The following is a 12,533-nucleotide window of genomic DNA, read 5'->3' on the forward strand; positions in this document are numbered from 1 at the left end:
AATAACCCAAATGCCCAACAACACATAAATATCACATGACTTAGTCACACACTGGAAAATATTATGGAGTATTTATTACTCAGCAGAAACAGGGATGAAGAACTGACACAGTGGGCAAACACTGTTATTGGTTTATTTTTGAAATAGGGTCTTCTTTGGCCTCATGATCTTCCTGCCTCTGCCTCCTGTGTGCTAACAGACATGAGCCATCATATTCAACTGAATTAATTTTTAAACCATCATGCTTAGGGACATGGGAAGATGGCTCAGTCAGTAAAATGCTTGCCACACAAACATGAGGACTTAATTTAGGATCCTCAGCACCCGTGTATGCAGCAGGAACCTACGAGTTCCACACATACACAAACAGCTGAAGCCAATCATAAAAACATGTTATTCCATTTATATGAAATTTCCAGAACAGATAAATCTATGGAGACCAAACAGTGGCTGTCTGAGGTTGAGGGGAATAACCGTTAATAAAGTTTCTTTAAATGGGTGACTTAAATGTTCTAAAATTACATAGCAGTGATAGCTCTACAATCATAAGCAAACCAAAAATCACTGAATTACACTCCCATGTGGTGTGAACTGCACCCAATAAGTCAGTGCGACTGTGCTTATTTTATACACCACGCCTAAATCGAGACTGGCCACATCTTCCTTTCTTTTTTTAGAAACTGTATCTCACTATGCAGCCTTCAATTCAAGACCTCCTGCTTCCACCTCAAAGCACTGAGATTATAGATACATGCATGACCAGAGCCATCTGGTTGGGACACATCCGAGTGCCTAATAGCCACTGTTGGTTTAGTGACGGCCACATTTGACCACAAAGTTCACGACCTGGGCCATGTGAAAAATGAGTATTTTTTAGAGGGTATTTCAGTATATTCAGGATCTTATAAAAATTTAATTTTAAGTAGTAAAAACCAAAGCTTAGGCAGGTGAAACGGCTTCTCCAAGAGTATAAACTTGGAGTCACTCCCAGAGTGGATGGTGGTAGCTTGAGAACAGAGGTTGAACAGTGTATGGTGCCTGCCAGAAAAACAATAAAAACCAAAACAACAAAATCCAAGCAGAGTGTGGTATGAGATGGGAATCACTTTCCTCACGGACTGGGTGTGAAGACAAGAGATGTTTATGGGAATCCATCGGGTGCAATGCCCGGCTCCTCTCTACTACTGACACACCAAGACACATTAGCTCATCATCACCATGCTGATAACACTGCCCCAGTCAGGACAGGAAGCTAAGGAGATGGCAGAACCACTCTGGTCGCCGGATGGGGAAACTTCAGCTTTGAGTCATTCCCGGGACTCCCCTGAACAGCCTTGACACTCACCGGACTGGTAGGAGAGGAAACCACAAGCTTCGGTCCAAATCCATCACATTCCAGGGCCAGCTGACCACTCCCTTGACCAGCTGTTTGGTCCACAGGACTAGAAGGCTGCTGGTCTGAAGAGCTCTCTGCAGGGGCAGCTTGGGCAGTGCCCAGCTGCTGCACATCTGGGGTCTCTTGGGGAAGCAGCTGATGCTTGTGGCCACCACTTAGGGTCCCAGAGGGAACATGGGCTGGAAGCTCTGCAGGCCCCTCAAAGCGCAGCTGTGTAGCAAGGCTGTGGAGGGACAGTGGGGTCTGGAGCGTGGTGGCCGTCTCTGTCTCTTGGCTTGGTCCGCTGCTCGGCACGGAGTTTACCTGGGCTTTGCTGAATTCTGACAATACCCTAGAAATTTTTAAACAAACAAACAAACCTGTGTGACAAGTTGGTGGCTAGGATGTCCACGGCTACTGGAGCAGTGGTAAGAATAGAAATTTAAGGGGGCTGGAGAGATGGCTCAGAGGTTAAGAGCATTGCCTGCTCTACCAAAGGTCCTGAGTTCAATTCCCAGCAACCACATGGTGGCTCACAACCATCTGTAATGGGGCCTGGTGCCCTCTTCTGGCCTGACAGACAGAATATCGTATACCTAATAAATAAATAAATAAATATTAAAAAAAAAAAGAATAGAAATTTAAAACCAAACCAAACAACACTCTAACCACCCACTCCATTCCTCAGCTCCCACACAGGCCTCCTCTGGCGCTCCTCACTGACACCAGGACTTGGGACACAGTGGGCGGCCGGTGAGCTGAGGGCCCCATCACAGGTGGCACATTCACACAGCAGAAATGAGAATTAGATTGAGTGGGAGCTGGGAGCTGAGCAACTGAACAGTGTGGGTCTAGAGAATCTGGTTGGCCAAATGTGGGTGTGCGGACGATGGCTCCCCTAGTGTCACCTGTGGTAGAGCCTCAGTGTGGGGCTCCTCGACAGCTAAGAGCTGAGGCACTGAGAGTCTGCTCTCTGAGAGAGTGGACAGTCATGGGGCACCAGGGCTATAGTGAGGTACAAAGGTCCTCAAAGGCTTCCTAGATATAGAGAAGCCAATACCTCTGCCGGAGCTCGGTGATTTCCCACATGGTGTGGAAGGGTGAGCACAAGCCCAAGGGTGTAACTTACTAATGTCCCCTTGTCCCCTCCGAGGGACCACAGAGAACCAACATTACTGCCTTTGCACTCATATGTGTATACTTCTGGGCCTTCTGGAATGTGCCCTGGCTAGTGACTGCTCCTCCCTCTCCTAGGCTTCTGGGAATCCAAGTTACATTTTTAAAATAAACTATTGGTTATTTCCTCTTTCACTTACAGAACAAGCACACTACGGATAAATGCTGGTTCAGAGGGCAACAAGGCTGCCTGCAGCGCAAAGATGGCCTGAGCTCACCCCCAGCTTAGATGGAGTAAATGCCCTTCAGTTTGGGTTGATGGAAATGATCTTGGGATGCAAAGCACTTGCCTGTTCACCAGAGCTCTGCTCTCACCTATCCCATGCCAATCCCACTGACATTCCAAGACAACAGAGTCAGCAGGTGTCACCAAACCAAGCCATTACAACCACATTTTCACACGGATGCCAGCGCATTCCAGGGGGCTAAGAGAACAGTCTTTGCAACAAATGGTGCTGTGAAAAGGAGCCAATCATGGAAAAGAATAAAGTTGGAAACCTAGCCCCACCACTTACAAACTTACCTCAAATGCACTAAAGACCTCAATATAAGAGCTGAAGCTATGAAACTCTTACAAGAAAATATATATAAGTGTGTCTTTGAGTTAGGTAATTCTCAGATGTGACATCTAAACCAGAAGCAATCGGTCAAAATAATAAACTGGCTTTCATCAAAATTAAAAACCTTCTGTGTGAGACAGGGTCTTTCCAGGTAACGCAGGCTGATTCTTCTGCTTCAGCTCCCCGAGTGACAGGGTTGTAAGCAGGCACCGCCATGCCTGGCAAAAATCAAACTTTCATGATTCATAAAATACTATCAAAAAAGTGGCCGGGCAGTAGTGGCACACGCCTTTGATCCCAGCATTCGGGAGGCAGAAGTAGATGGAGCTCTGAGTTTGAGGCCAGCCTGGTCTACAGAGTGAGTTCCAGGATAGCCAGGGCTACACAGAGAAACCTTGTCTCAAACAACAACAACAACAAAAAGTGAAGCCAGCCTCCATGGGGTGGTACACACCTGAATTTCAAAACTTGGAAGGCTAATTTAGCAGGAAGACTATGAATCTTGAGATCAGCCTGGGCTAGACAGTAAGTTCCAATCTACAAAGTGAAACCCTGTCTAAAAACACCACCACCACCACAACAGTAATACACACACAATAAAAGAGAAGAAAGAGAGATGGAGGGCTGGGATGCACAGCTCAGAGTGGTAGAACACTTGCTATTATATGTAAAGTCCTGGATTTGACAGCCATCCTGAGGGGAAGAAAGACAGAAATGACAATATAAGGGGAAAGACTTGTACCATCCAATACTCAGAATATATCAAAATTTGTTGATATTGTCTATAACTGTTTGTTGACATTTAAAGGGGGATATGCTATAAAGATTTGCATTGGTATGGATTTTGGTTTACTGATACAAATTTAAGGTCAATTTTGTTATAGTGTGTGTATATATATTTCTGCTCTTGATTAAGGTATTGTGATTGTGCAGCTCATTTAAAAATGTATTGTATAATTAAGAAATATAGGTTGAGAGTCATCTATAATAGTCAAGCTTGTAGTCATGTTAGATTTTCTAGTTGTACAGAGATGTATTTCAGATGGATAGGGATACTTCAAATCTTTCAAAGACTACAGAATATGACATTTAAAGTGTTTCAAGAATTTAGGACTTTTCATGACAGTGAGATGCATCTGCTCCTGGCAGCACCAATTACTTCAAGAGGATGATGGGCATCGAAGAGGCTCCTTACAGAGTTGGCTAGCCATTTGGGCAAGAAACTGCTCTTGCCTGGACTGCTTGAAGTTATGCTGCATGAACTAGACATGCGGGACCCACAGAGAAATGACTGCTGAACTTGCCTAAAGGTGAGACCGTCCTTCAGGGTTCCTGCTTCATAAGCGTCTGCCAGACATTCCACAGGACACAAAAAAGTGACTGAAAAACTGCCAATATAGATAAAACTGTCTTTGAAATTTCCTGCTTCATGGAAAAGTCTGCTGGATACTATGGGCCTGTAGGCTGGATATGGATGCCCCAATGGTACAGAAAAACTTTGAGTGACTGCCCAGGCAGCAAGATGTCTCTGTCATTTTTAGAGTTTTGGAAGTTGCTTATAATGCACTTCCAATTAACTTAGGTAATATTATATCCTTCTGAAGAATTTATAGTTATCGTTTTCCTTAGATATGATAAAAGATAAAGTACATATAAATATTATAACTGTAATTCTTGCTTGACACCTGTTTTGTTGTATGTAATTTTACTATGTTAAAGTTAAAACCTTCCTTTTTATTTAAACAGAAAAGGGGAGGTGATATGGGAGTCCCCTCTGTATGCTTTGAATACCATTGTTGAATAGAGAAACTGTTTCGGATCTATAGCAGGGCAGAAAGAGCTAGGCGGGGAAAACTAAGCTGAATGCTGGGAGAAAGGAGGTGGAGCCATGAACCCCCGCCAGAGACAGACGCTAGGAACTTTACCCAGTAAGCCACGGCTACGTGGTGATACACAGATTAATAAAAATGGGTTAAATTAAGATGTAAGAGTTAGCCAATAAGAAGCCAGAGCTAATGGGCCAAGCAATGATTTAAATAATATGGTTTCTGTGTGATTATTCTGGATCTGAGCTGCTGGGCGGCTGGGAAATAAACAAGTGGCCTTTCAGAGCAAAAATTCCTATAACCCAGCAGTAAATTACAAATAACTGAAGCTAAAATAGACAAAGAGACTGAAAATACTTCTGTAAAGACATATTCAGTAAGTACATGGTAAGGTGCTCTACACCACTGGCCACCAGGGAAATGCAAACAGCCGTGAGGATGCACTACTTTATACTCACTAGGATGGCCACAATAAAAAACAACAGATGCTGGCAAAAATCTGGGGAAATTAACTTTTTTAAATTTATTTTTTGTAGACAGAATCTCAAACTTGCTATTTAGCCAAGGTTGGCCTTGAACTTCTAAGTCTCCTGCCTCTACTGCTCTCATTTCCAGCTAAGGAATTCGCTCTTGTATGTTAATAGTAAGAATATAAAATGGTACCGTTGCTATAGGAGCAGTTTGGTAGCTCCTCAGAGTTCCACGTGGTCCAGCAACTCTTCTTTAAGAGAATCAAAATATGTCCAGCAGAAGTCTGGACACGACGGCTCATCACTATCTGCTCAGCACCATTACCTTCAGAGCCAAAGCTGGAGAGCAGTCAGTTAACAGGAGCATGACAAACCGGGGCACACACACCAAATGTATCCAGACATGATGCATGCCATAGTGTGGATGAATCCTGAAGATATTAAACTAAGTACAAGGAACTGGCTACAAAAGGCCACATAGTACAAGGTTCTGTTCGCACAAATGTCCAGAACAGGCGAGAACAGAGCAAATGGGAACGCACTGCCCTTTCCTTCCATGACAATAAAAGTGGTCTTGAGTTACACAGTAATGATCTTGCAACTGGGCATTTTGGCTCATGTCTGTAATTACAGCACTAAAGCAGAGGCAGGAGGATTGTGATGAGTTTGAGGTTAGTCTGGTCTACACAGTGAGTTCCATGTCAGGCTAAATTATAAGATTCTATATTAAAAATCTGAAAGGAAAAAAACGGTGAATTTTATGATGTGTGAACGTGATTATCTTATCTTCATAAGAAAGACAGCTCAGCAGTTAAGAGCACTGGCTGCTCTTGCTGAGTCCAGGGTTGGATTCCTATCATCTACACAGTGGCTTACAAATGCCTATTACTCTAGACCCAGGGGATCTGGTGTCCTCTTCTGGCCTTCACAGGTACTGCACGCATGTGGTATACATACATACATTTAGGCAAAACATAAAAAAAGTAAAAAAATTAATAAACAGCAGATGTGAGGGGGAAAGGAACCTTTATATTATACAGTATTAGTCTAGAACTGTGAAAATCAGTATGGGGGGGTTCCTCAAAAAAAAACAAAAAAACAAAAAGAGAACAATTATATCCCACCAGCCACACTAGGATTCCAGCTCTCGTGCAGTACTGCTGACAACGGCTCAGTCAGAGGCAGCCCAGCTACTCACCCGCAGATGGCTGGGTAAGAAAAACGAGGTAGGCACACAGCTGCAACCTAGAGGAAAACTGCACCAGGTACAGGAGAATGGATGGTATGAGAACTGAGACTCAGGAAGACGTGCACTGTATATTTTCACCCACATATAGGATCTACGTTTAAAAAAAGACAATGAAATCAGAGGGAAAAATCACAGGGATGCTGTATGGGAAAAGGAAGAAAACCAGGGAAAAGGAAAAGTAAGAGGGCATAATAGAAGAGGGTGTGATCAAAAACATATGCTTGTATGAAAATGCCAAAATGGAATTATTTTTTAATACTATGGGGGGCTTGAGTGAGGGGACAACTTATCAAGTCAGGGGTGGTGGCTCAAGCAAGGCCTTTGTTCCCAACACTTGAGCTCTGAGCTCAAGGCCAGCCTGGTCTACCTAAGGAGTACAACCAAGACCATAAAGTGAGATGCTATCTCAGAAACAAACAAACAAACAAACAAAATCAAGAAGTGCAGGATGGTGCTCGGTGGCTCGTACCTGTAATTCTTCTGACGCTGCCCAGGCAGGAGGATCCTAAATTCAAGACCAGCCTGAACTTCACAATGAGTTCATGGACAGCCTAGGGAGACCTTGTTTCAAAAATGGTTGAGCATAATAGTGCACGTTTTAATCCCAGCACTTGGGAGGTAGAGGCAGGCAGATCTCTGTGAGTTTGCGGCTTGCCTTGTCCATATAAGTGAATTGCAGGAGAGCAAGAGCTACACAATGAAACTTAGGAAAGTTAGGGATATACCTCAGTGGTAAAGTTTGCCCAGCATAAATGAACTCTAGGTTCAGCTCCCAGTACTGTCTCTCTTGCTCAAAAGAAAAAAAATTGCTGGGTGGCAGCGGCGCATGCCTTTAATCCCAGCACGCCAGGTGGGGGATCTCTGTGAGTTCGAGGTCAGCCTAGTCTACAAGCCTAGCTCCAGGATAAATAAATAAATAAATGAAAAAATTCAAGGAAAATCTAAGAGTGTTACTTCTAGGGAGTGGAAAATGCTGGCTTCTTTTCTTCCTCCCGTTTCTGGTGTGTGGGAGAGATAGAGAGATGTATGTGCAGGTACACGCGTGTGCAGGCTACCTCACGCATCATCCCTCACGGCCTGCAGCCAGCCTAGTAAGTTTGCTGGCTGGCAGTGAGCTCCAGGGATCCACCTGGCTCTGCCTTCAGAAAACTGGGGTTACAAACGGGCACCACTACTCCCAGATTGTTCAACATGGGTTCTGGGGACTCAGTTCAGGTAAGATGAGTACTTTTCCAGCCAGACTTCTCCCCAGCCTCCTGTCTGTGCATCCGTACATGTGTGTTCACAGAGGTGTGTACACCTTGGAGAGCAGTTCTGCCGAGCCAGGCAGGGTTTGGACTCTGACCACGCAGACCCTCATGCTGCTGGAACGTGTGTGGCTCTGTTTCACTCTAAAGTAAGGGCCACTGAGAAAGCGCAGTGTGAACTCCAACGCTGAGTCACTTCCCTTGGAAAATGACATCTGACAAACGTTGACAAAGTTTGCAGTGGAAAGACAGGTCAGAGGGGGTGGTCAACACCAAGGAAACAGGGCTGGTAAGTGGACAGCCCAAGCAGTCCAGCGCTTGAGTCCACAACCCTCCATAATCATAGTCCAGACCCAAAGAACATTCAGCCCTCTGCCCATAGGGCAAGCCACAATTTTCTCTCTGCAAACAGAACCCTTAGAGAAAATGAGAAAGGTTTATTTTGAAGTCATGTTTTGTACTTTGTTCAACCTGCAGATTTTTTTTTTTTTCCGATACAGGGTTTCTCTGTGGTTTTGGGGCCTGTCCTGGAACTAGCTCTGTAGACCAGAGCTGGTCTCGAACTCACAGAGATCCGCCTACCTCTGCCTCCCGAGTGCTGGGATTAAAGACGTGCGCCACCATCGCCCGGCTAACCTGCAGATGTTTTAAGAGCTGAAACATTAAGGACAGGATATTTATGCCTAATTAACTTAAATATTCAAGTATCATAAGGAACAAACTCAACCGAAGTGCTGCTGAGGATGTAGAAATGCTAATTCCTGCAGCTTACAGGCTAACATCAGGCCCAGTGTGGGGGTGCTTTTCTGTGAGCCCAGCTCTGGCAGATCAAGAGTTCAGGACCAGCCTAGGATATATGGTAAGACCTCATGGTTTTTTTTTTTTTTTTTTTTTTTAAATGCTGGGCCAGGGAGACAGCTCAGCAAGCAGAAACACCTACTGTGAAGCCTGGGGACCTGATTTTGATCTGCTGAACTCACATGGTGGAAGGAGAGAATTAACTCCAGAAAGTTGCCCTCTGACCATACTCCCCTCCCCCAGAGGGTAACTCTGAGGCCTGGCTCTGAGAATGTCAGCACTGACCCTGCATTGCCTCGGTGTGGTCAAGGCTCCAGTTACGCACATCATTGCCTGGTGCTTATCTACACATCCTGACCCTCAGTTCTTTCAGAGTTTCCCCATAAGAACCACGTCAATGATTCCCAGAGAGGGTGGATAGCCACTGACTCAAAGACCTTATGCTGGAACTTTCTAGTCTTGAGACTCATGAGAGATAAAGGCAAGGCTCATGACAAAGAGAAGGCCTGAGCGAGGTAAGCTAGCCTAAGTAACGTTAGACCACCCCCACCCCAGCATTTATCAAGGCAGAGGTGGCTCCTTGGGGTTTCTCCCCAATGTGCTCAATCTAAACTCCTCATCTGACTTCTGAAATTGCCATCTCATGGACTCTACTCTGCCTCTGGAGTCTACCATTTTCATATGAGCAACTGACTGTCAGGTCTAAAGAAAACTCTAATCCCACAAACTCTAAAAGGTGGTCCAAGAATGAGCTCAACCTAGACTATGGGAGGATTTCTGGTGGTTAGAAAAAAGTCAGCACACTTTTTAATCCCAGCACTTGGGAGGCAGAGATAGGTAGATCTCTGTGAGTTTGAGATGAGCCCAGTCTACAGAGTTCCAGGACAGGCTCCAAAGCTACACAGAGAAATCCTGTCTCAAAAAAAAAAAAAAAAAAAAAAAAAAAAAGCCAGCATTCCTCAACAACTTGTAAACCCAGTTTCCGTCTTCCATAAGGAGTCATTTCCCTTGCCTCTGGCAGAAGGGACATACAGATCCATTGACACAAACCTGTAGCTGCATAGCAAAGCACATACTGGCCTCCAGGCTCCCTCGGCGTCACAAGTACATACCATACATTCCATTCCGAAGTCCACACTAGCATCCCAGATCTTCTCACCCACCCAGGTTTTCCTCCTCCCAGATGCCCATTTGTCGCTCTAAGGGCAAGGGCCCCCCTCTGCTGCTCCTATTCTCACTACCCCCTCTCTGTTTTCTGTCTCTGGCTGTTCTCCCTCCTCTCACAGATAGATAGCCCTGGCCGTGTCCAGTCTGCTGCCATGTTCAGTCGATTGCTTTCTCTCTCTGCTCTGATTTCTTTCAGATGCCTCTTGGTATTGTCTCTATTATTTACAATAGAAACCTTCCCCTTCCCCACACCAGGGAGTGATCGTGTTGGCAGATTTTTTTTTTAACTGTACCTCCTTGCATATGTTTACTACATAGGCAATGATTTGGCTCACACCACTCTATGAGAAATCTCTGTTTTAACGATGGAGAAACGGCCCAGAAAGAGTCAGCGATTTGACTTACATTACTTGACTTGCAAATTGTGGAGCAGACCTGGACACCAGGTCTTTGTGAGCCCTGCCCACATATCACTGGGTCTGAGTCGATCCTATGCCAGGTGGCAACCTGGAAGGGCCTGAACCAAGGCTGTAGGGTGTACAGTAGTAGTGAAAAGGTCCTAGACAGGAGTTGATGGAACACAGACTTGAACTCAACAGAAAGTAACTAATGCCTGTAACCTGGGACTGAGAGATCATGGGACACTCCTGGTGGAGTGTTAGCAGACAGTATTTGCGGAAACTGTAAACCAGCTTCTGGGAGCTGACGTAACTCAGTGCCTACTGAGTGGAACAACAGACATAAGAGGAGAAGGAAGAGACTCTGACACACCAGCAACACACACGCACTACCTTTTGTAGGCCATGGAAGAAACAGGAAGAAAACTTAAAAAATAATAAAGTAAAAACGATGTTTCTGTTACAGACACATTTAGGAACTTGGAAGCATATGCACTCAGGAGGCAGAAGCAGTGTTCAAGGCCAGCCTGGGCTACAGTATGAGACTCTGTCTCACAAAAATAAACAAAATTAAATGAAACCCAAAAAGCTTTGGGGTTTGGGGGTGTAGTTCTGGGGTAGAGAGCTTGCCTAGCTCACGTAAGGCCTGGTTTGACTCCCTGCCCTGCGCGGGGTATAGAGGGGTGAAGAGGGCCTGCTAGGGCTGGCAGCGCAGCTCAGCGTGTCTAGCACTGGGGATGGGTGCAGCTTGGCCCCACGTTCCCTTTGGCGGAGTGAGTTAAGAGAGTCTTCTGCACGTTTTTCACACTTACTCGTCCCCATTTGTCTCAGGTTCTGTGTCTGCCAGGTGTTCTGAAGGGCACAGCCTACACACTCCACTTCACTGTATTTGCTGGAAGTTGTGTATCATTCTGAACTATCAGCATTTAGAGGGAACTGTTATTCCCTCTAGATGAAAAGGACATATTTTATATGCACCTCAGAAAGGTCAAAGTCCAACTCTGATTTCTAAATCTACTCTCTAGCTGGGAGTGGTGGCTCACACCTCTAATGCCAGCACTCAGGAGAACCTGGTACTGTAGCCTGGACTACAGAGGGAAGACACTTCAAAAAAACCAAAGCAATCTGATCTCCCTACTGAGAGGCCTGTCTCTTGACTTCCTTACACCCCACAGTGCCCTGCGACAAGCCCATGCACAGCGGCAGAGCAATGGCTGCAGGGTTACTCACTCTTGCAGAGACCTGTCAGAGTCATCAGCATTCACTGGGCCCAGATCTGAGTCGTAGGACATGGGCTCCTCAGAATGGTCGGGACTCTTGGAGCCGTTCTCTTGGAGCAGGCAGCTGTCAGAGTTTAGGCTGCAGGACAGCTGGGATGAACTGGCCGTGTCCAGGCTGAGGGAAGAGGCAGTGAGCTTCCTGTTCCTGCGGATCTTGTGGCCAGAGTGTTGGACTTCGATGTCCTCAGAGCCCGAGGAATGGGAAATTGAATCCAGAGACTCCTTCCGCTGTAATTCTGTCCCAGAGGTAGTGAGAGGTTCGAGTTCAGAGAGGGGACAGAGCCCAGAAAGAGACAGTGGGGTGAGTGTCCACTCATTTAAGATGGCCGACTTGTAGGAGAGTTCAAAGGACAAGGACGTCAGTCCTTGCAGGAAGCTCAGGAGGAACTCTCCCTCTTCGGCATCCCGCAGCAGGGCTGTGGGCTGATAGTAGTCGCACAACCGTGCGGGCTCCTGCAGGAGCAATTTCAGATAGCACTCCATCAGACCATCATTGAGGGCCAGCCGCAGCCAGGCCCGGCAGCGGCCTACATCTGTGTTGATGAAGACCAGGTGTTCCAACTCTGAGATGATGTGTCTGGAGAGGGGCAGAGCAGAGACACGGTTTTAAGTCACTGCTTAGCAAGAACCAGTGGTAAGTACTGCAAACATAAACACACTTAAACAGAACAAATTCTGGGGTAACAACTCAGGGAATTCAGAAAAGTTGAGCTGTTGAATTACAGCTACCAGATGTCCTCTACTAAGCCAGGACATATTTGCTAAAGCCCAACCCTTAATGCCTGGGGAATAAATCCAGGACCTTGAGTGTGCTAAGTGTGCTTTCTACTACTGAGCTATGCTCTCAGCCCCAGGCTACTGCCGCCACAGAAAATACAATGGAGTTCAGTCCCTTTGTTGGTGGAGTGGGAGGCTGGGCCCTCGATTCTGCTTAGAAAAGGGCACTGTCTGGGTTAGGCCCTGAAGACTTTCCAGAAAGAAAGATGG

The 12,533-nt window shown here is 45.9% G+C and overlaps 1 protein-coding gene across 2 annotated transcripts in view; it reads right to left on the bottom strand.

Moving 5' to 3' along the window:
- Positions 1-12,533, bottom strand: part of Plekhm1 (pleckstrin homology and RUN domain containing M1) — a 51,578-nt gene that overhangs the window by 22,469 nt on the left and 16,576 nt on the right. The window contains exons 4-5 of one of the 2 annotated variants that reach the window (XM_050156750.1): positions 11,509-12,123; positions 1,346-1,727 (exon numbers count right to left, since the gene is read on the bottom strand). In XM_050156750.1, coding sequence (XP_050012707.1) covers positions 1,346-1,727; positions 11,509-12,123 — 997 coding nt within the window. Of the gene's footprint in view, positions 1-1,345; positions 1,728-11,496; positions 12,124-12,533 lie in introns of both variants that reach the window. The other variant, XM_050156749.1, reaches the window with a different exon arrangement.

The sequence above is a fragment of the Alexandromys fortis genome, unplaced genomic scaffold (genome assembly GCF_014885135.2).
Source record: "Alexandromys fortis isolate MF-2015 unplaced genomic scaffold, M_Fortis_MF-2015_v1.1 scaffold_31, whole genome shotgun sequence".
Taxonomy (NCBI): Eukaryota; Metazoa; Chordata; class Mammalia; order Rodentia; family Cricetidae; genus Alexandromys; species Alexandromys fortis.